The following is a 21,586-nucleotide window of genomic DNA, read 5'->3' on the forward strand; positions in this document are numbered from 1 at the left end:
AAATTGTGCACTGTCATGAACAACTACTTTACATTCTACACCATAAGACCATAAAAAGTCTCGCTTGTTCAAGAAGGGAACCCACTTGAAGTGCCGGAATTGACCCATCAAACTTAAGCCTCAAGGTCATAAGGTTGCAAAGAAAAAAGACAGTTCTTCCAATAGTGACTATACAAAATATATGGAATAAATTAGCCGCCAATGTGCATTGAGTTTGAAGAAAGACATGGCTAGAATTGAGGCTAAAAATGCTAGATATGCGACTAAAGTTGCGGCTCATGAGAGAGAAAGAGGGATACTTAGGTAAGAAAGGGATATACTTAGGGAAAAAATGAGGGCGAAGAAACATAGTCAAATTATGTCCAAGTCTCTTGAAGGAATGTCTCTGCATTCAAAAAATTTTAGAGGTCAAAAAAAGTGGAAGTTATGCAAATGAGGGATGCAAGGGAAGAGGGACCAAGTGGAGATGACCCTAGCACCATAGATTGGTTAGGTGATTTATAGGGAATTTATAGTAAAATCAAATGTGCCCATAATATCCCATCCGCTTTGGGTTGTAATTTTGTATTTGTTCAATATGGAACATTATTTATATTAAGAGAATCGTTATATAAACTAAGAGTATCTTCATTCAAATTGAAATTGTTCATCACACCAAATAACATAAAAACAACACACCAAATAAAGTAAGGTCATTTCCTTCCACCACAAGCTTTTTTCAAGTGTCTTGAGCTTGTTTCATTCCATACAAGTGCTCAACTAAGTCACTTTGACGCGTTTTGTGAATGTATGAAGATTTCAATGAAGTATAGGTTTGAGTGTTCCTTTCATTGTTACGTCCATTTCGTTCCAATGGCTCATGGTGCACGGTGTCTTCGGTGGCGTCATGAGCCCAATAAACCCATTTTATGGAATTGTTCATCATATCTAGTTCAAATTCATCAACAACATTATAATCATATCATCTTCCACAATCATATTGTGGATTGATGCACGTCATCATGATGGATCGAAGTGTCTCTTTATCAATTAATCGTGTAGCCCCCCTAACAATTCACCAACAAGCTTGGAGGATCCAAAACAATGCTCCACATCCTTCTTATACCCATCTTGACATCTTGTGCAGTGTTTGTCCTTTCACTTTGTGAACGTGACATTATTTTGATAAATGATGTCCACATTGGGTAAAAGTCGTCTATTAGGTAGTACGTTCTCGAGTACATGGTTCAATTTATTGCATATGTGACTTAAGGAGATCTTCCTTGTAGCACATCATTGAATACTAGGGATTGGGTAAGCACATTGAGGTTATTTTAAGCTCCTAGAACACTGAAAAAAGCATGCCAAATTCATGTATCAAATGATGCAACCACCTCCAAAATGATTCTTTTGGTTCATTTTCTGTTTCCATAATTTCCTTGCCACGAACTTGGGTAGTTTTTTCACTGCCATTAAATACAGTCAATGCTTCAGTCATGCTAGAAAACCTCGCATCTTACTGTTTTTTAGAAGCCTTTGCAGGTCCATTGTCGTGGATCGCCAAAGGTACTCATTAGTGTAGATAGCTTCGATTGCAAAGAAAAACCTCATCAGGGACTTTAAAACAGTTGACTTCCCAATCCTCGCAATCTCATTCACTTGGTATGCAGATGCCCTATATGCAAGCGTTAGGTAGGTAGCAGTAATTTTTTGCTCATGAAAGAGACCTATACATTAAAAGCATTATTCTTTTGCACAGAGTATGAATCGTGGTTGCAAATAGCAATCATGATTTTGTTGAACAAATGTGGTTACATTATACAACGACGTCTAAATATGCACCAAGGTAGACACTATTTGGGACAAAGTAATTTTTCGAGAGATCATTACCTCGTTATTCCTTCCTTATATTGAGGTTCGGGGAACGACTGGGTCTAGAGATTACCACTACAACTTGCACGACTTGACGGGTATGTGTGGTTTTTTCTCTTCTTGCTTCATCATATCTCCTTCTATGTTTTTGGTCCTCTCATTTTTCCATTTCAAACAACTCATTTTCTCGTTCCTGGAGATCGAACAATCCATTCACTTGCTCTTCAATTTCTAACAAGCTTCTTGAAGAAAGCATTGTAAGAACTCAAGATTTATACACTATGAAGAAGGATTCTAAGATATTTTGAATTTGGTGTGTGATTCTAGGTTGGATGTAGGTTTATATGGAGAAGAAGAAAAAATAAAGGATAAAGTCATAGATAATGCCACGTGGCGTGATTGGTTGAACAGATAGTGACATGTGGTGCGATGAGATTGGTCAAAAATGTAATCGAAATCTATCCACAAAAATTGTAATTTTGTATAATGACATGTGGCGTAACGAGATTGGTTAAAAATCCTATCCGAAATCAAACATTAAATTATCTTCTTCTTTTTTTAAAAAAAAAAAAATTTATTACCAATTGCTTGGGCAATTCATTTACAAGGTGGAGATGTACTCGTGCAGTATTAAGTAATTGATTTTGCAAAAGAACGGAGAATTAGATGGAGATCTCAACCATAGAATACAAGCTGGATGGATGAAGTGGAAGAGTGCATCCGGCGTTTTGTGTGACCGCCGTATGCCACTGAAGCTCAAGGGAAAATTTTATAGGACGGCAATAAGGCCGGTGATGCTGTATGGCACAGAATGTTGGGCGTTGAAGCATCAACACGTACACAAAATGGGTGTAGCGGAGATGAGGATGCTTCGTTGGATGTGTGGGCACACAAGAAAGGATAAGATTAGGAATGAGGATATCCGGGGTAAAGTAGGAGTAGCCGAAATTGAAGGAAAGATGAGAGAAAATCGGTTACGGTGGTTTAGACATGTGCAAAGAAGGCCTACTGACGCTCCGATTAGAAGATACAACTATGGGACAGAGGTTCAGGGCCGAAGGGGTAGAGGAAGACCTAGGAAAACTTTGGAAGAGACTCTAAGAAAAGACTTAGAGTACTTGGATCTAACGGAGGACATGACACAGGACCGAGCACAATGGCGTTCAAAGATTCATATAGCCGATCCCACTCAGTGACTTGGATTTTCCAAGTCTCCAACCGAGAAGTTTTCCTCACTCGGGAAATTAAGGGTATTCTCACAAAACTTCAACATACAAGCTTCAACAAAAGAAAATTCAGAGAACTTAGCGAATAAGGCTTTGGTGTATTTAACACAATACGTTGAAATGAAGGAAAGCTATTTATTGATATCCCCGATAAGTCACAAATATGTACATATACATGAGTCAAAATAAACAAACAAGAGGGAGCCTTCACAAAGGTTGCTTAGGAGAAGTATCAACAGTCGGTAGAGCCCCAGAAAGAGCAGGCACTGGAGGGGGATCATTTGGAGCCTCAGTATTGGACAGAACCCTAGAAGGAGGAGGCAGCAGAGGTTGATCATTTGGAGCTTCATTACGCGGTACAGCCCCAGAAGACGAAGGCAATAAATGCCTTTGGAACAAACCCACAAATCTCTGATGATCAAGTAAAACCTGACCATCAGATTCCTTCATCTGGTCAAGCTTCCTCTTCATGTTTGTAGCATAGTCATGTGCGAGCCGGTGCAACTGTTTATTCTCATGCTTGAGCCTTCTAATCTCCTGTTTGAGACTCATCACTTCAGCCGCCAATGATTCAACTTGGCGGGTTCGAACAAATAGGCATTGGGCCATGTCAGACACAGAACCTGCACACTGAACACTGAGAGCCAGAGAATCCTTAACAACCAACTCATCAGACCGTTTGGAAAGTAGTCTGTTATCTTTGGGAGTGAGAAGGTTCCTGGCCACTACCGCAGCGGTCATATCATTCTTCATCACGGAATCCCCAACGGTAAGAGAACCAGTAGGGGAGACGAAGGATGGGCGCCATATGTTGTCTGGAGAAGGCGTGGCTACCTCTTCAACAAGGTTCAAGTCAAAACGACGGTCGGAGGGGCCAGACATTTTCAAAGGTGTTGAAGAGAGAAGAGGTCGGACAAATCAAGATCTTAGAAGTGCAAGAATGGAGCTTCTACTGGTGAAGATTCAAGTGTGCTTTGGAACTTAATGCCAGCCTCTAAAAAAATCTGCACTCGACGGAGCTTCAGAAATCGAAGAGGCGTTTGCTTTCTCAAAAGCTGGGCTGCTCAGAGACCACGAGACCTTTGCTTTCTCAAAAGTTGGGCTGCTCAAAGACCACGAAGACCGATCTCAGAAATCGAAGAGGTGCTTGCTTTCTCAAAAGCTGGGTTGCTCAGAGACCACGAGGGCCGATCTCAGAAATCGAAGAGGCACCTACTTTTCCAGCCTTGTCAGCACCTGTCAGCTTTGCGGAAATTATGGGCATTATGTCGAAGATTTCTGGTGAAGTAGAAAGCACATGAATCTTACTGTTCAATCACCCACTTCCCACACGCAACATTAGCTCATGGGTACCACAGATAACTTTGCCAAAGTTCTCTGACAAAGTTAAGACACGTGAAGCTTGCAGCTCCCACTACACTGCTCTGACCAAGAAGGGTAAAAGAATAGCAAAGAAACAGCACTAACAAAGTTTAGACACATAAATTTTGAAGGTCTAGCTACCATATTATTACCCACAAGGGTAAAGGAACAGTACTATTGCTGGATAATTGGAAAGTCCCTGTGTGTCAACCTCTGTGCTTCGTGGCAAGATAGACTAGTAAACATGCCCAACCTTTTCTCACATTCGAGAAAACACTCCCAACAAGATTGCTTGCTCCAAAATTGAAGAGGCACCGCCCTCCGAATCTCGAGAGCCAGACTCCCAACATGATTACTTTCTCAAAAATCGAAGAGACACCACTCTCCAAATCTCGACAGCCAGACCCCTAGCAGGATTGCTTTCTCAAAAATAGAAAAGGCATCGTTCTCCGAATCTCGAGAGCCAGATCTCCGACAGGATTGCTTGTTCGAAAACCGAAGAGGCACCACTTTCCCAACTTCAAGAGCCGGATCTCCTTGGATAAAGCTTATCTGTAATCTTTACACGCAACATCAGCTTTCCATATACCACAGACCACTTTTTCAAAGTGCTCTGACAGAGTTAAAACATGTGAAGCTAGCAGCTCCCACTACCGTGTTATGACCAAGCAGGGTAAAGGAATAGCATTACTACTTGTTGTTAGGGAGACTCCTATATATGTTGACCTCCATCCCCAACAGACAGGCAGACCTGCAAAAATGCTCAACCCTTCCTCATATCTGAGAGGGCACTCCCAAAGAAGCCTTTCGAAATATTCAGCTTTCTTTCCCCCCGATAATACCTCTGCAAACAAGCTATACTAGAGCAAGAATATCTCATATCATCAGGGTTAAAAGCAAGAGTATCCCATATCATGTTTTTTCCCTGTCTTTTCCTTTGGCCTTGTTCTTACCTGCAAGACAAGGAGAAAGAGAGCAATCAGTCAGCACTTGGAATCAAGCTTCTAGTCAGGAACTGACTGCTTGGAACCCCTTACTTGATTACTTACCTGGCATTGCTCTCGAGTACTCATCTTCAACATCTTATGCTTCCAGGGAAGATACCGCATCTGCCTGATGAACAGATAGGGCAAGTGAGAAGGATACAAGGAAGCATGTGGAGACAAGCGTAACAGCACACGTGTCGATACATCCACTACTCTGTCAAAAGCAAAAGTATCCTATATCAGCAGGGTCGAACGTACTATAGATTTGATGGACTTGTTTTGACCCTCAAATTCTTCAGTCGGCCTTATACTCTGGAGGAAACCAGAAAACCCTCCAGCCCAGTTCAAGAATAAGCATGTGGAAAGTTACTTCTTCAAAAGCAAAAGTATCCCATATCATCTCTTCTCATTTTTCTTCTCTTTATCCTTCATGCTGCCTGCAAGATAGGGAGAATGTGAACAATCAGCCGGAACTCGAAATCAAAGTTCTGATCTGGGACTGATTGCTTGGAGCTCTGATTGCTTACCTTGTCTGTCACCTCTTTCAGCAGATCCCCTAGCTCGGCGACTTGGAGGACTCCTACTACATGGTTTGTATCGCGCTTGACCAAGCCTGAAACTACAAGTAAGCTTCAAGTGAAATTGATACATTACCTTGTGCATCTCCACCAGTTAAAGATACCACCCCTGGATGGAGGAAGAGTACTTCCAGAGAAGATGCCACATCTACCTACGAGACAGATAAGGCAAGTCAAGACGATACCACACTCCGGTACTTAGAAGTTTCGTGATTACGAGATCATTCTCCCACGAAATTTCCTAATGTCATTTGTACTAAATCATTCACTTGTACTCACTAAAAGAGAGCTTGAACCTATGTACTTGTGTAAACCCTTCACAATTAATGAGAACTCCTCTATTTCGTGGACGTAGCCAATATGGGTGAACCACGTACATCTGGTGTTTGCTTTCCTATCTCTATCCATTTATATACTTATCCACACTAATAACCGGAGCAATCTAGCGAAGATCACAAAAAGCGACCGTTTTCGCTACCTAGGATCTATCTTGCAAGAGAACGGAGAATTAGATGGAGATCTCAACCATAGAATACAAGCTGGATAGATGAAGTGTAAGAGTGCATCCGGCGTGTTGTGTGACCGTCGTAGGTCACTGAAGCTCAAGGGAAAATTTTATAAGCTCAAGGGAAAATTTTATAGGACGGCAATAAGGCCAGCGATGTTGTATGGCACAGAATGTTGGGCGGTGAAGCATCAACACGTACACAAAATGGGTGTAGTGGAGATAAGGATGCTTCGTGAGATGTGTGGGCACACGAGAAAGGATAAGATTGTGAATGAGGATATCTGAGGTAAAGTAGGAGTAGCCGAAGTTGAAGGAAAGATGAGAGAAAATCGGTAACAGTGGTTTGGACATGTGCAAAGAAGGCCTACTGACGCTCCGGTTCGAAGATGTGACTACGGAACAGAGGTTCGGGGCCGAAGGGGTAGAGGAAGACCTAGGAAAACTTTGGAAGAGACCCTAAGAAAAGACTTAGAGTACTTGGATCTAACGGAGGACATGACACAAAACCGAGCGCAATGGCGTTCTAGGATTCATATAGCCGACCCCACTTAGTGGGAAAAGGCTTTGTTGTTGTTGTTGTTGTTGTCTATGCAGTAATTGCCTTAGTGATGTGGACTTGCTTTAAGGATTTATCAATAGGAATTTTTATTTTTTTTTTATTTATTTATTTTTTTTTACATAAGAGGTATCCAACTACACATTTATAGCAAATTAACCCCCTCTCAATGTAGCTCCGATACCAAATGAGGTGGTAGCATACTTTTAACTAGGGATGGGCATAAAAACTGTGGAACTGCGAAACCGAATCTAACCGCAACAAAATAAACCTTTAAAAACCATGTTGACAAAAAAAGTCAATGTAGGTTCAAGAACCAAAACGAACCATTCATACCAGTTCCGATTCTCATGTTGGTAGAACCGCTTAAAACCGAACCGAATCGTGAATATAAATAATTAACTAAATCTAACAGTTGTATACAGGTGTCGCTAAATGAGTAGTGAAAATCAAATTGGTTTCGCCTAGTGCAATTGCATAGGAGCATTTCTCAATTAGGTCTTTCACTTGCACGGTTCACCTATTGAGATAAGGCACATATTTAAAAAAAGGAGGTCATTTTCTCTCCTGAATCTCCGTATTTGACATTCAGGTTTTAATATATTTTTCTTGGACAGAATGATCTTAATGTGTTAAGTTACATCCAACTTTTTTCTTTTCCTTTTTCCTGGGCCTTTTTTTAATCTCTTGATAAGTCCCCTTTGGACTCAAATTATTGTATTCATACTAACGTTATTACTACATAGTGGATATATTTGTATTTGTGGATGTATATTCGTATTATGAATGTACATGTACATTTGAATTGTGTTTTTGTTTTTGTTTGCTTGGTGTGAAGGATGTTTACATTTTAGAAGTCGTATTTGAATACAAGCATGCAAAAAACAAGAAAAAGAAAACAAGTAAACTTTAAATACCATTTTGATTTGGTATTCAAATGATTTAGTATTCAGAACCATAAACTGGCATGAACCAAACTAGAACATGCATGAACCGAACTAAACGATTTTAGTAATAAACTTAAGCAGAACTGCACCAAACCGAACTATTGGTATTTCCTTGTTCCGATTATGGTTTGAGAATGAAACAGCACAGTGCCCACCCCTACTTTTTAACTCCTGAATCGAACAGGATACAAAGCAGAATCAGGCCTGAGGGAAGTGTTTAATTAGGAATACGTCCAAAGTTGATTTTGGTTTTTGGCCGAGTTATTATGCTTGATTTGTTAAATTACATCTAGGTTCAAAAAGGAAGGCCACATAGTTTTCTGTTTTTTTCTTTTTTTTTTCTTTTTTTTTTTGGAAACAAGGCCACATAGTTTTCAGGCCTTGATAAAAGGTGGCAAAATGATGCTTTTCTTATGCCACTTTTTGCTATGGTTTCAATCGTTGTTGTTAGTAGCTTCATGCAAACTGAGAATCATCTAATGTTTATGGGTCACTGTCGTGTTTGAAGGTTGATCACATTTTGTATTTTTTTTTTGGGGGGGGTTGATGTATGGTTTTTGTTATCCGAAGCACGTTTAAATTTTATGAGTTGTGTTTTCACTGTTTTTAGGGTAATTCTCAATTTACTACCATGAGGTATCAAATTCTCAATTTACCAAATTTTTTTCATCTCAGTCTCATACCTAAAGTGAGGAATGTGAGACTTCATGCTTATGTAGGCCTTCTGTCAAAAGATCCGTTAACGGATGATGCATAGCCACGTGTCACAGACCCCATAAAAAATTAAAAATTGTAACATTGCTTTTTAGTGATGAAATAAGTGTGAATGTCTTATTTTCTTAGGAAAAGGAAAAATAATACATACGTAAACCAAACATTTACACAGTTTTCTCTACTAACAAAATTTCTAAGCTGTGAAAGATAGGCGGGCGGAGGAAAATGACGGGAAAGAATGGGGAAAGAGATTAGGAGAGAAGAGAATACTCCTCCGAGGTCAATACGAGGGAAGGGAGGGGAAGAAAAGAGTCCTATTGGCGTTTCAACGAAGGAAGCAGACAGTCGTACACTCGTACCATGCGTGAGGTCAATATGAGTTTATCTCCAATTTGGAGGCTGGGCTTCCCCAAATCAACAATATCCTCACTCAACCTGTTCATCATATAACAACTCATAAATTATTTACTCCAACACAATACCCCTCTTTCTTTCTTTCTCTCTGTTTTTTTTTTTTTTTTTTTTTTTTTTTTTTTTTTAAATGTGAACAAAGTTTACATTGTAAAGAAACTAACCATTTCCATTCACCGGTTGCTTTTGCGTGCCTCTTGACAGCACGGTATAGTCGATCCAGACTATACAACAACAATCCATACACGCACTGCGCTTCTTTCTCCTGTAAATTACAGATAAAGTATCAAGACCAACTTCTTTGCTTAAGTTTGTGAATGTGCCTCTTCCGGAAACCAAACAAAAGCACACAATAATATAATGTGGAGGACAATTACGAAACAAGAATGACTACTACAACCCCAACAATATGCATTAGAAACAACACATTCACAAATTTTATTATTGTGAATGTGTTGTTTCTAATGCATATGTAATCATCCAAATTATTCACAAAGGAAAACAAAGAGTGATTACAAAAGAAAATTAGAGGAAAACAAAAAAGACCATGATTTAGAAACAACACACAGATAAAGTTAAAAATCAGAATCAGATCTCATCACATAACAAAATCAATGAGAGGTTGCAACTATTAGCACTTTCTTATCAAAATTTTACAGATTCAAATCCTTGTTTTCATTGCAGTTTTTCATTACAAATCATCAAATAGATCATTACCCAACTCTAACAGAACAAAGCAACGAAGATTTTTCTATATATTTTTCAGTGTTTTAAAAAAGGGGCCTTGAGGCGCCCCTAGACAACCTTCGAGCGGGGCGGCGAGGAAAACACCTTGCCCAGCGGGAGTAGGCTTAAACTCATCTAGGCGTGGTCGAGTCGCGCCTCAGCACCTGAGGCGTCAGCTGGGGCCTTTTTTTATTTTTATTTTTTAAGGTAAGGGTTAACCTATACTGAATAACTTTTTGAATTGATTGTTGATTATTCTTCTATAATGTTTGATTTCGACTATATATGTTTAACTTCGGCTCTATATGTTTGATTTCAACTCTATTGTTGATTATAATTATATATAATTATAATATAATATATATTAATAATCAAATGCCTTGGCTTTGCCTTTTAAAACATTGATTTTTTTTTCCAGATGGAAAAACAAAAAGACAAATAGAATAATCAAAGAGCATATAAATGCTGATAAAGTACAGACATCAGCTCTCGAAGTAAAATAAGGACGGTAAAGTCACAGCCGCTTTCTTCTTTTAAGCAAAAATATTTTGCCAAGTGGCCTTGATTGTTGAAACAAAAAGATAACTCAATGTGCCTACATGTTTTATATTTATGTGGAGTTAAAAAACTGAAACTTAAAAGGAATATAGAAGCAGTGGTTGCTAACTTCTATAGTTGTTATCCTAAGTTTAGCTATATTTTATTGGAATTTGTTATTACCTTATTCGATTTGCTAAAAGTTTATTGCTCTATGAGTTAATGAATTGCTTCTCCTGTGCAATCTTTGCAAGCAATATACTTATCACATCTAATTATTTGTAATCTAATCTAAGGGCTCTAATTTACTTATCACATCTAATTATTTATATTCTTCAGAATGCAATATTATGCATAAGTGCACATAAAAGAATTAAAGAGAGCAAATAGTGTACCCTCCCAATCCTTCTCAATGCATATAATCCTGAATTAAATGAGTGAGATAACAGTTCTAAAACACTTTTCTTGCAGATGAATACCATTTGAGACCTGTATGCTATGAAATAATTGCCCAATACTAATATTTGTATAGTTCTATATTTGAAGCTCTTCTAAATAAATTCTCTCTATTGACAATCAATACAATAGACAGTTTTAGAACTGAATTCTTACCATCCCTTGACAGTAAAAAGTACGATACTGCATAATCTGTTTCTCAACCTCCACAACCAGTAACCTCCGCTGGATCCGAGCAATTCTTCCCCTTCCTTCTGCTCTAGTATCCTGATTTGCATAAGTAGAAATGAGATTGAGCAACTAATACAAACAGGAAGAGAAGAACAAATTTGCACAAATGGTAACATTAAAACATTACGGAGCTTTACAGAATTATAATATTTTCAGATGACTTTAGCTTTGATGTCTTTCCATAAGTCCATCTGGCATACATTATGAAGAATGTACCAAAAACTTTTTGTAGCCCACAAAATAAATAAATAGTTAAATATTTCTCAATTACAATTTGACATACGAATTTTGGATGTCAAAGAGAGGAAAAAGAGGTTTATGGAGAAAACTGAATTCTACGTGTTTTAGAAAGTTTTGCAGTAGGCTAGTAATGCTGTTGTCTTTAACTGTGAACAATTGTTTTGAACTCTGCGCAATAAGTTGGAGTTGATGATGTAATCCATTACACATGGGATATGCATAGAAATGAAACTACATCTTCATGTGAGAATACTCACATGCAGGCACTAACATCCTTAGGATAATTTAACTTGAGAATATTTAGAAGAAAAAAAAAATGCTTAAGAAACCTCTCCTACCTGCTTGAACCATGCACGCACTACCATTAGCAGAATGAGGGAGAGGAAGAATGCCGGTAAAGCTGCCAGAATAGCAAAATTGATCTCATTTGCCCTCAGAATTTGGTTGAGTTCAAGCATCGCCCTGTTCATAATAAGATCATCTTTAGGAACTGAAACATGAAATAAGATGGTGCATCTGAAAAACTTGCGTATTAACCAAGACACCAGGATCAGAAACGCACGTTTCAATATCCAGCTTTAGCTTCTGAACCTGTGTGGCACCAGGCATTATAACATGAGAAATAATATAAACAGTGGTAACAGTACTGATAATAGGTAATGGATACTACCTGGATCAGCATAGCACGAGCCAGCTCTCCATTAAGAAGGTTCTGAATAGGATGGGTAAGTTCCTCTTCGTACCTATATATTCATAAGATTAAAAAAAAAAATCTATTTTCAAGTAGACATGGGATTTTTTTTTTATGAAACGTACACATACGATTTCAGAACTATACACTAAACAACCAGTGAACCATATGCATCTTAACAAAACCATGAACAAGTTTCTAATCTACTGTTTTACACATACCGGCAGAGTACTTGTTTAGGCTTATCTGGAATTTCAAGAAGATCGAAATAAAACAACCAAATCATAAATTAGATTACAACGTATATTAAAAATAGGATTTTTTTTTTATTGAAATACAACATCCATTCCATTCATATGAACTTCAACAACAACAAAAAAAAGGGTAAATTAGCATCCATCATTTCAATCATAAGAAATCAAAGAGGGAAACAAAATGAGAGGTTCAGAGGATAGGACCAAGCTCCAAATATGTACACTAAATGAGAAACTCAAATCTGAATAAATTCGTTGATTTAGTAGACTCAAGGATATAGGTCACATTCAAGAATTTAATAACAGACATGACAATTTTATTACACAATTCCCATAGATCATGTTTTACTGCATTCACAAGTCTCAAAGTTGTTTCAATAAAAACTTCTCATGTCAAGACTCTGGACAAGAGTTAAGCAAAGCTACGTATTTATACAAGCACATTTTAAGTTTTATAAAAAGAGGCTAGCACCAAGACACAACAGAAGCAAGCGTACTATAAATACCAACCTGGCCATGACTATTTCAAGCATTTCCTGATCTGATGCATTCTCTGGGAACTTTTGGCCTTTTGTCTGCTCAATGAAAGCCAGTAACATTCTACAAACGAGCAGATAGAAATGTTAGGTTAAAATAAAAGGCATCAACCAGTTTAGCAAAATAAACTAACGCTGGATGTGCTATGTGAATGTGATAAAAGGATAAATAAATAGAACACAAACCCAGTGATCTGCAAAGAATAAGTTTCGTTAGTATAATCAAAGGATATAGTAATATTCCCTTCTGCCTCTTAAAAACACTTTTTTTTGATAAATTTGAGAAACACTCTATAAAACAAAAAGGGAAAATTGTAGCAATACACCCAAACTAAAAGGGTAAAATCTTTATTAACTACACCTATTAATGTAAGTCACAGGTAGCACAAGTGATCCAAAGCCCGCGGAATAAAATATGAAATGTAGAAGGATTTAACAGTTAGAAAGAATAGTTTTCTAAACCACTGCATTAATTGTGAATTGAACATCCCCTCCTTCCACTAAAAAAAAGGGCAACTGCCCACCACTGACGTAAGACTTGATAAGTCACAATCTGCATGTTGATCACTTTTATGACTTGAGAAATGTGAATGGCATGATCAGCATTTTACTACCCACAGTTTAAGCAAGCAAGGGGGAGATAAAAACATTAACCTGTGTAGAGAATTAGAAGTTAGTTGCACTTCTTCGTGATCCATCATTCCTTTATGTCTTTTCCTGAATGTCTCAAAGAGTTCATCTCTAATAGACAGAAGCTAGGAAAAATTGAGTCAACATATAGCTGAAGTCATTAGAATATATTCAGATGTTTATATAAATATGAAAAAGGTTATTTGCATGTACAGGAGAGAGAGAGAGAGAGAGAGAGAGAGAGAGAGAGAGAGAGAGAGACGAAGGTTGAGGTCAGAAGTGAGTGCCATCTTTTTAATAATGAGATAATACTTCAAACCAAAACTTTCAGTAAAAACAGAACAATTACAATACGCTTAATTCTCAAGGATGCATATTAAAGGCTGGATGATATAAATTTTAAATGGAAAAGATCATCCTGGTTCTCAACAATATGGGCTAAGTGGACTCTTCACATCTTTTCCTGCAATCTACGATAGGAGAAACTGAGAGGGGTTTGGCTAACAGGCACTCTGGCAAGATGAGACACGAGCATACTTTGATCAATATCTCAAAGCCAACAAGGGGAAGCTCTCTCTGAGGTGCTATTGGAGCAAATCACGTAGTAAAAAAGGACTTCAAAAGGCTAAAGAATGACTTCAGTATGCAATTTTTTATTTTTATAAAGAGACAATATTATAAGAAGAAAGGGGAAAGCAAAGAGGGCGGTCAAGAAAATCACCCAAAACAGAAAACAGAATAAACACAGCCAACCAGAAAAGCTAAAACACCCAAACACCAATTATTAGGCTGCCCCTTCCAATCTAAACAAATTATAGAGAGAGATTCCTGGGAAAACTGAGGCCCAAAGGGCAGACAAAAACTGAACTCTATCCCGTAGGTCCGCTAAACCAACTCTAGCATAATCTTCGAATATATCTACCTGGGGTTCTCATGTAATGGCTGACGAGATGGGTTCCTTTAGTGATACCGAAAAATAAATTCGAGCTCTTAATCGATAATATAATCCATCCAACTTAAGAAACAAAATACCGCACGTATTTGAACTGCTAATGTCTGCTATAGCTTCCATGAAGAGTAAAACAATTTATCTGGCTGTCAGATGCACTCTGAATTTTATTTTTTTACCTCTTCAGAGAGGAGACGCGAGAAATTAATAAAAACCGAGGAGAAGATGTCCTCTAAAATGGCGAAGACAAAAAAGCAGAAGCATCGTCCACATTCACCATAGCAACTATATAACATATCCAAGATTAAAAAATGAAGGTATTGAGAAACAGCATTGCAATTTGAAATAATAACAGAAAATGAACTCTCCCTAATCTCTGAAGATACCAAAGCTCGAAACATAACCCCTTCCAACAAATAATCCACCTCTCACCCCCCCCCCCTACATCCCAAAATCTGTCTACTCCTTTCCACCAAATTCTTTTTTTATCACTGTATCCACCTCTCACGCCACTACATCCCAAAATCTGTATATAGTCCTTTCCACCAAATTTATCACTGTGCCTCTTTCTTCCTCCAACTTACTTGTGCTTCTTACAAATAATGCCACACATGTAGCTGGAATCTCCCAGCCCAAATTAGCCTTCACGAATAACCTCAGCCAAACAATCAATGCTACTGGACTGTGCAAAAACAGATGACCCATTCTCAGCATCTTTTATCACAATTCACACACCAATGTCGACAGTACAGACACAAAAAGAGGTGTTCTCCTTTGAACCATATCGCAAATATTGCACTGAGCACTATCGAAGCTAATACCCTTAGGGTGTATTCAATTGAGATTTTAAAGGATTTTTATGGAATTATAAATCCACGGATTTTGATGGAGTTTTAAATAAATTACATAGACTCCATGGAAATATATCACAAATTTAAGCCTCCGAGAAACTTCTATCAAAGGTTAATTTATAAAGTGATCATCTGAAAATATAAACTTCATGTCAAGACAGTTACATGGCACCATAGCTTCCTTCACTTTCAGTCAAATAGCATAACAAATATTTTTTAGAGCAGCAGAAAATTAAAGCACGACATAAGTTGAACAAATATACCGGTTGCTCCACATGATCGCTAAAGAAGCTGACTGTTGAATCCCTCGCTTCACGAACCCAATTGTCAATGTCAGGACTTCCCATCAGACTACTATGTCCTATAAGCCACACAGAACAAACTGAGAAGCCAACCGCACCACATGTATAACGGATCCAATATTGTGTTACCTTCCTTGGTTTACGATGTTTGCAAACCTATCACATAAATAAATCAAAGAAAAAGTATAAAGAAGTATATGAAAAAGAAAAACAGGAAATAAAATAAATTAAAATAAAAAAACGAAAGGCAACTATTTCCTGCATATTGTCAAAAGATGGATAAAGTATATAAACAAGAACCAATCATAAGCCAGTTGATACACATATGATCTATCAGCTGCTTCAAATTACAAGGTACTACCCGTATGCCAGATAGTCATTTCATCCAGCTTCCCCAACAAAAGCTATACTTAATTCGATAGAGAAAATGTGGCAGAAGCTCTTACAATAGAAGACAAGTAAGAATCGAGCTTGTCCAGATTCTGATAAACCAAATTGATAGCATCCTTAATTTCACAGTCTGTCCACTGGGATCCTTCTTGATTTATTTCCGGGAGTTTCTCAAATAGTAGTGGAACTGAATAGCTGCCCTCAACAGACGAATCAACCTGCATGGCAATTAAATATACATATTACAATGGTTTTCATGTTTCGTGCTTGATTCTCTTTTTGAATTTCAGATGGTGAAACAATCTTGACAATAAGGCTACCACCACAATAAAATCAAGTTCGAATGTTCAAGAAGCTACCTGCCGCATTGCATGCACATGGCCAACAGATGCCTCTAGTTTGAAGAATAAGCCATTAATTCTAATTAGTAAGGAAGGCAATGAATTCTCTGGATCGCTCACTAACCCGTCTCCAAACTTGTCAATTTCCATGTAAACCTATACAAACCACGATTGACATACATCATATTCAGATATGTGTGCGTGCGTGCACGTGTGTGTGTGTGTGTGTGTGTGTGTGTGCATGTGTCTCTGTTTGTGTGTGTGTGTGTGCATGTGTCTCTGTTTGTGTGTCTGTGTGTGCGCGTGTTGTGGGTATTCTTAAGAGGATCCCTTTGGAAGAATAGTTGAGAGGGTTGTTCCTCACACTCCACAATGAGGTTCAATAATCCAAACTGACTACAGTTTAGATCTCCATCCAAGAACCATGCCTACGAAAAATCATTGAAATCCAAAATCGTTTGACAATTTGATTATCATATATTTAGTTCTTTTAGAAGAAAGATTGTGTCCGTCTATTTCTTATGTTATTGTTTGATGACCATATGATTTTGGATTTTGGTGATTTTTTGCAAGGACGATCTTTGAATGAAGTCCTAAAAGTTAAACAATTTGGATTAACGGATAGCTTTGATGGTTGGGCTCAACTACAATCCTTTTTCTAGTAGAAAGGGATCCCTCTTATGAAGCTCTCATTGTATGTATGTGTGTGTGTATGTACTATCTATCTACATATATATATAAATAAATATATATATATATATATATATATATATATTTGTGTGTGTGCTGAAAAGAAAATATAAGAGGGCTATAATTGGTCATCTCTCTCTCCTCAAAAAATTAGAGACCATATTCAAATTAACAATATATGAACAAGGTAAAGCAAACCTGGGCCAAAAATGTGGCGAGAGAACATCTCAAGCTAGTTAATATAGTTATCCGTTCAGATATGTGAGCAGATGCAGAGAGGGATATACTCTGTATAGAAGAACCTTCAGCAATGCATCCACGTATCAGCTGAATTGCACCTTCAACAAAAGCATGTGGCCCTCTCTCTAACACCATAAATTTAACTTTTTGAGCATTAGATCCCTGAAATCAGATATATCAAACATAAGTCTGATTGTGTATCATTTGTATATAACATCAATATTTGTGCATGGTTTATTCAAATCATAGCCAGCACAGACAGACGCATAAATGCAGGAACGTAGCCATGATTTGCATTGTGTGGGGGAAACCCAGAAAGTAAACTGTATTTGTTTTATTTCTAGTAACAGAATGTGGCTGGTAAGATCAATTGTTATATTACCATTTTACCCAGTTGTTAACAGATGCATTACCTGCTACAAGCTATAGTCAAAGACAACTGCTTATATGTAGCTTATCTTCAATTTAACAACATAACAAGAAAATTAACTAACTATATGTGGCTTATACACAATATGATGATAGGAACGATTTAAAATTATGTAAAACAATCTCAATGTCACAAAGATTTAAGGTTGGTGTTAATAAAGAAAAGTTAAGGGAAAGTGGTAGAGTGAAGGAAAACAAAAAGTTCTTGCATGAGCAGGAAAGGACTTTTCTTATTTGAATAACAGAGGAAGCTTTGCCTTCTGTGTGAACCTGCTTGGTGAAAATTTGGAACTGCCCCACCTAACATAAAAATATGAAAAACAACTAACACAAAGAAAACACCTGCTGATTCTAATCTCCAGGTCCTTGAATGTGGCCTGGTTGATACCAAGCGAACCCTTTCCACCAAAAGTTGTTGAACCATCATGACCAAACAATATATACATCCCGTGGCACAGATCCTTCAACACTTACTTCTCAAAACCGATTTTGAACCTTCCCAAACTGGCTTATTTCCAGTAATTTAGTATATCATCTGTTTATTTTTCTCAAAAACAACTTTTTGCTCATGAAATTGTGTCACCTAAAAGGCTTTAACCTCCCAAATCCTAGCTTCCAGCAGAACTTCAGCAGTAAACTCAGAAAAGGCTGGCAACTCTTCTTTCTATGTCATTCATCAAATAGGGAAGCTTCTGTAGTTTAGACATTTTGATAGGTTCTTTCGTGATATGTTTCTTTTTTGTTTTGTTTATATTTTCACATGTTTTTATTTGCATTCCCCTCTTTCTGTAATCTATAATGTAATTAATGATGTTGTGTTTTATTTCTCACCTCAGCCCTAGATTGCCAAAACTGCAAGTTCTTCTGGATATTATGCAAATTGTAGAAGATGTGTTCCAACATATCATGTAGAACATCAAAAACTCTAGATGCCTCTGTCGATACCCTGCATATTTAAAGAAACAAACATTTAAATGTCTTCATTTATCACTAATATGATCCAATAGTACAAAAACAATGGCATTCTTCCAACAAAGCATGATATTTGTTGATCAAAATAAATTTAACCATCTCATAATAACAAAAGTGATAATTCATGGGCACTGATTCAAGCATCATGTTTCAGTACAAGGGCGTTACGTAGATTTTATAAATTCATGGAGTCCATGAATTTTATTTGATTTCTATACTACATAGAATTTGACTGAATTGTATGTGGAATTTAATGAAGTTTGTTAAACTTCAAACATAGAGTTTGAAATATATTTATAGGCTTGATTTTCTCTACTACATAGAATTTAACTGAATTGTATGTGGAATTTAATGAAGTTTGTTAAACTTCAAACATAAAGTTTGAAATATATTTATAGGCTTGATTTTCATGGAATTTTAACGGCCAAATAGAATACTGTTGTCATGCTTACTTTGGCAGTTAAAATATTTATAAAAAAATAAAAAATAAAAACTATTTAACATTTCATATACACATTACCCTAAAATCAGTATTTTGGAAAGTATTACTATTAACTACAATTATTATAATGAAAAGGATCATAAAAATATGCATAGTGAAAATAAAAATTAATAGGGTAAGCAAAATATTGAACTACAATTATAGAAAACAGACTTTTTTTTTCTTCTTTTTTCGGTTAACAACACCCCCACCACCACCAAAAGCCAAACTTGTAAGTTTGTAACGCATACAAACAAGAAAAGAACAGAGAGGAAGTTGAAGTACAAGCCTTGATAGCTGGGTGACAAATCATTAGCCCCTGTAATACCACTAGCTCAGAATAATCTTATTTTCCACTGTTCATTTTTTTTCCTTTTTATACAAGCAATTTTGTCAAGATTATTTCAGTAGGCAATATGGCACTAGACAATCGTAACTTGTAGGTTCAATAAATATTTATGCACGTGTGCATACAGGTCTACTCTCGATGGTGTCTTCAAACGATCTACAAATTCAGTCAAATCCTTCATGTTCACAAGCAGGGTCGGCATCTTACATCCACCAAAGTGAAGGGGAAAAGGCTAGACTTGTTATAGCCCATAATTCATTCTAAAATACACCAAAATTCATTACTTTATGTAATATATTTTTAAAAATTCTTTGTTGAAAAGACCCAACCTTTTATAGGTTCCATAAAAATTTGACTATAATACGCCTAAAATCAAGCAAGTTACTTCTAACACTATTAAAATCCCAATTGAACACACTAGGCTTTTAATTAGAGCACATTAAGTGATGCAGGTACTTGTAACACTAAAATCAAGCAAGTTACTTCTAACACTATTAAAATCCCAATTGAACACACTAGGCTTTTAATTAGAGCACATTAAGTGATGCAGGTACTTGTAACACTAAAATCAAGCAAGTTACTAGTGTGTCCTATTTACCCCCTCTAATACAATTCACACACAGTTATTGTGTAGCATAACAACTACAACAGAAATTGACATTGAAAAGTGATTATTTCTTCAGGTATTAGTAATTCAAAAATTCAATGACTTCCACGCGCTTCATACTCCAACCAATATCACAATTAAAACTCAACATAAAATCAAAAAGTGCAGGTTAGAAAACTAAGTTAATATTAATGGTTTTTTTTTTTTTCTGTAATTCCATGTTTATAAAGACGATATTGTGGAATTGGGATTTAAGCCGAGCCACAAATTGACCAACCATAATTTGAAATAGTACTTCCTATTCAGGGGGAGTCAAGGTAAAGGATACTAAGATCTTAAGTATGATATGAATGGCCCACAAACCAAATGCAGCCTTATAGAATCAGGAAGAAAAAGGAAAAGTGAAGAGAACGATGTACGCCTAGATGCAGTTTCTTAGTAGGGATCCGCTCAACTGCAGGAAAAATTGATAGGGAATAGGACTATAGTATCCCATAAAGTCTGTACGGAGACCCTATCATCCCGTGTTTGTGATCATGACGAAGCAGGGGCTCGTGTGTGCGTGTACGTATACATGTATATATGTATATATGTATATATGTATATATCTATATATGTATACGTGTATATGTAAATCCGGGTTTAGGAAAATGCATCAAAGCAACCAAAAAAGAGAGTAAAGTAATGTAATAAGAGGCATACCCAGATGATTCCAGTGGATTAAAAGGCAGCGGAAGAGGAAGACATTCTCGTCGTTTCCGTGATCTGGCTTCCCCAGCCCCAGCAAGAATTGGAATTTTCCGGAGAAAATTGGAATCAGAAGCGGGGAGGAAGCGGCGGACGCGGTTCCAGAGACGGTTGGAGTAGAGCGAGATGAGGGGTTTCAGGCCCTTGGTTTCGGTTCCATCACTCGCTGGGGCTGGACTGACCTCCATTGCCTTGAGTTCAATTCAAAGCTCTGTCTCTGTGTGTGTGTGTCTCTCTCTCTATTGTAAAATTGTAAATTGTAACTGTAAGTGCTATTGTAATGGTCTACAGAGACGGATTGTGGGAAGCGGGTTCGACCTGGGCAATGGGAATTGTGGGAGCCGGGCCGCACCACGATTTCCATTAAACGGGGCCTCTATTCAATCCACTATCGTTTTTTCCTTCTTTTGCGGGCATCATCTGTGTATCATTTTCATTCTTTTGTTTATTAACAATTAGGGTAAATTACACTTTACCACCTCAAGTTTGTGGTCGATTTTAATTTCTTATAACATGTTTAAAACATTTCAATTTCATACTATTTTATTTCAATATAATACATCAGTTACATTTTTCATCCATTGAAACAGTAATAGATGACGTGGTTGCCAAGTATGTGGTCCTACTAACTTCTCTAAATAATATTGGACCACCTCGTTTGAATAATGGGTCGCTTGGTCCTGACTATCTTAAATTATGGGTCGCTTCATCACGGATGTATAAAATTTATTTTAGAAACATATATACGTGAAAAATTAGATTATTTTCTAATTTTAGTAATTTTTTTTCTACATGGCA

The 21,586-nt window shown here is 37.1% G+C and overlaps 1 protein-coding gene and 2 long non-coding RNA genes across 4 annotated transcripts; 1 reads left to right on the forward strand and 2 right to left on the reverse strand.

The window, feature by feature from the left end:
- Positions 1-5,097: 5,097 nt before the first annotated feature.
- On the reverse strand, positions 5,098-6,576 carry LOC126615826 (uncharacterized). 2 transcript variants are annotated; one of them, XR_007620910.1, is made up of 3 exons: positions 5,684-6,575; positions 5,489-5,552; positions 5,098-5,392 (listed from the first exon to the last, which is right to left on the reverse strand). It is a non-coding gene; the product is annotated as an uncharacterized LOC126615826 (long non-coding RNA). The 2 variants fall into 2 exon arrangements; XR_007620909.1 differs by having other exon boundaries at positions 5,098-5,552; positions 5,684-6,576.
- A 2,221-nt stretch (positions 6,577-8,797) lies between these two features.
- Positions 8,798-21,131, reverse strand: LOC126615816 (protein DGS1, mitochondrial). Its single transcript, XM_050283724.1, has 14 exons — positions 20,744-21,131; positions 18,464-18,578; positions 17,162-17,365; positions 16,292-16,429; positions 15,989-16,150; positions 15,504-15,698; positions 13,465-13,565; positions 12,785-12,874; positions 12,000-12,072; positions 11,892-11,920; positions 11,668-11,791; positions 11,015-11,125; positions 9,304-9,404; positions 8,798-9,163 (listed from the first exon to the last, which is right to left on the reverse strand). The coding sequence occupies exons 1-14, from the start codon at positions 20,974-20,976 to the stop codon at positions 9,043-9,045; spliced, it is 1,797 nt and encodes a 598-aa protein (XP_050139681.1). The 5' UTR covers positions 20,977-21,131; the 3' UTR covers positions 8,798-9,042.
- Positions 21,097-21,321, forward strand: LOC126615828 (uncharacterized). Its single transcript, XR_007620912.1, has 2 exons — positions 21,097-21,212; positions 21,248-21,321. It is a non-coding gene; the product is annotated as an uncharacterized LOC126615828 (long non-coding RNA).
- The last annotated feature ends 265 nt before the right edge of the window (positions 21,322-21,586 follow it).

The sequence above is a fragment of the Malus sylvestris genome, chromosome 3 (assembly GCF_916048215.2).
Source record: "Malus sylvestris chromosome 3, drMalSylv7.2, whole genome shotgun sequence".
NCBI lineage: Eukaryota > Viridiplantae > Streptophyta > Magnoliopsida > Rosales > Rosaceae > Malus > Malus sylvestris.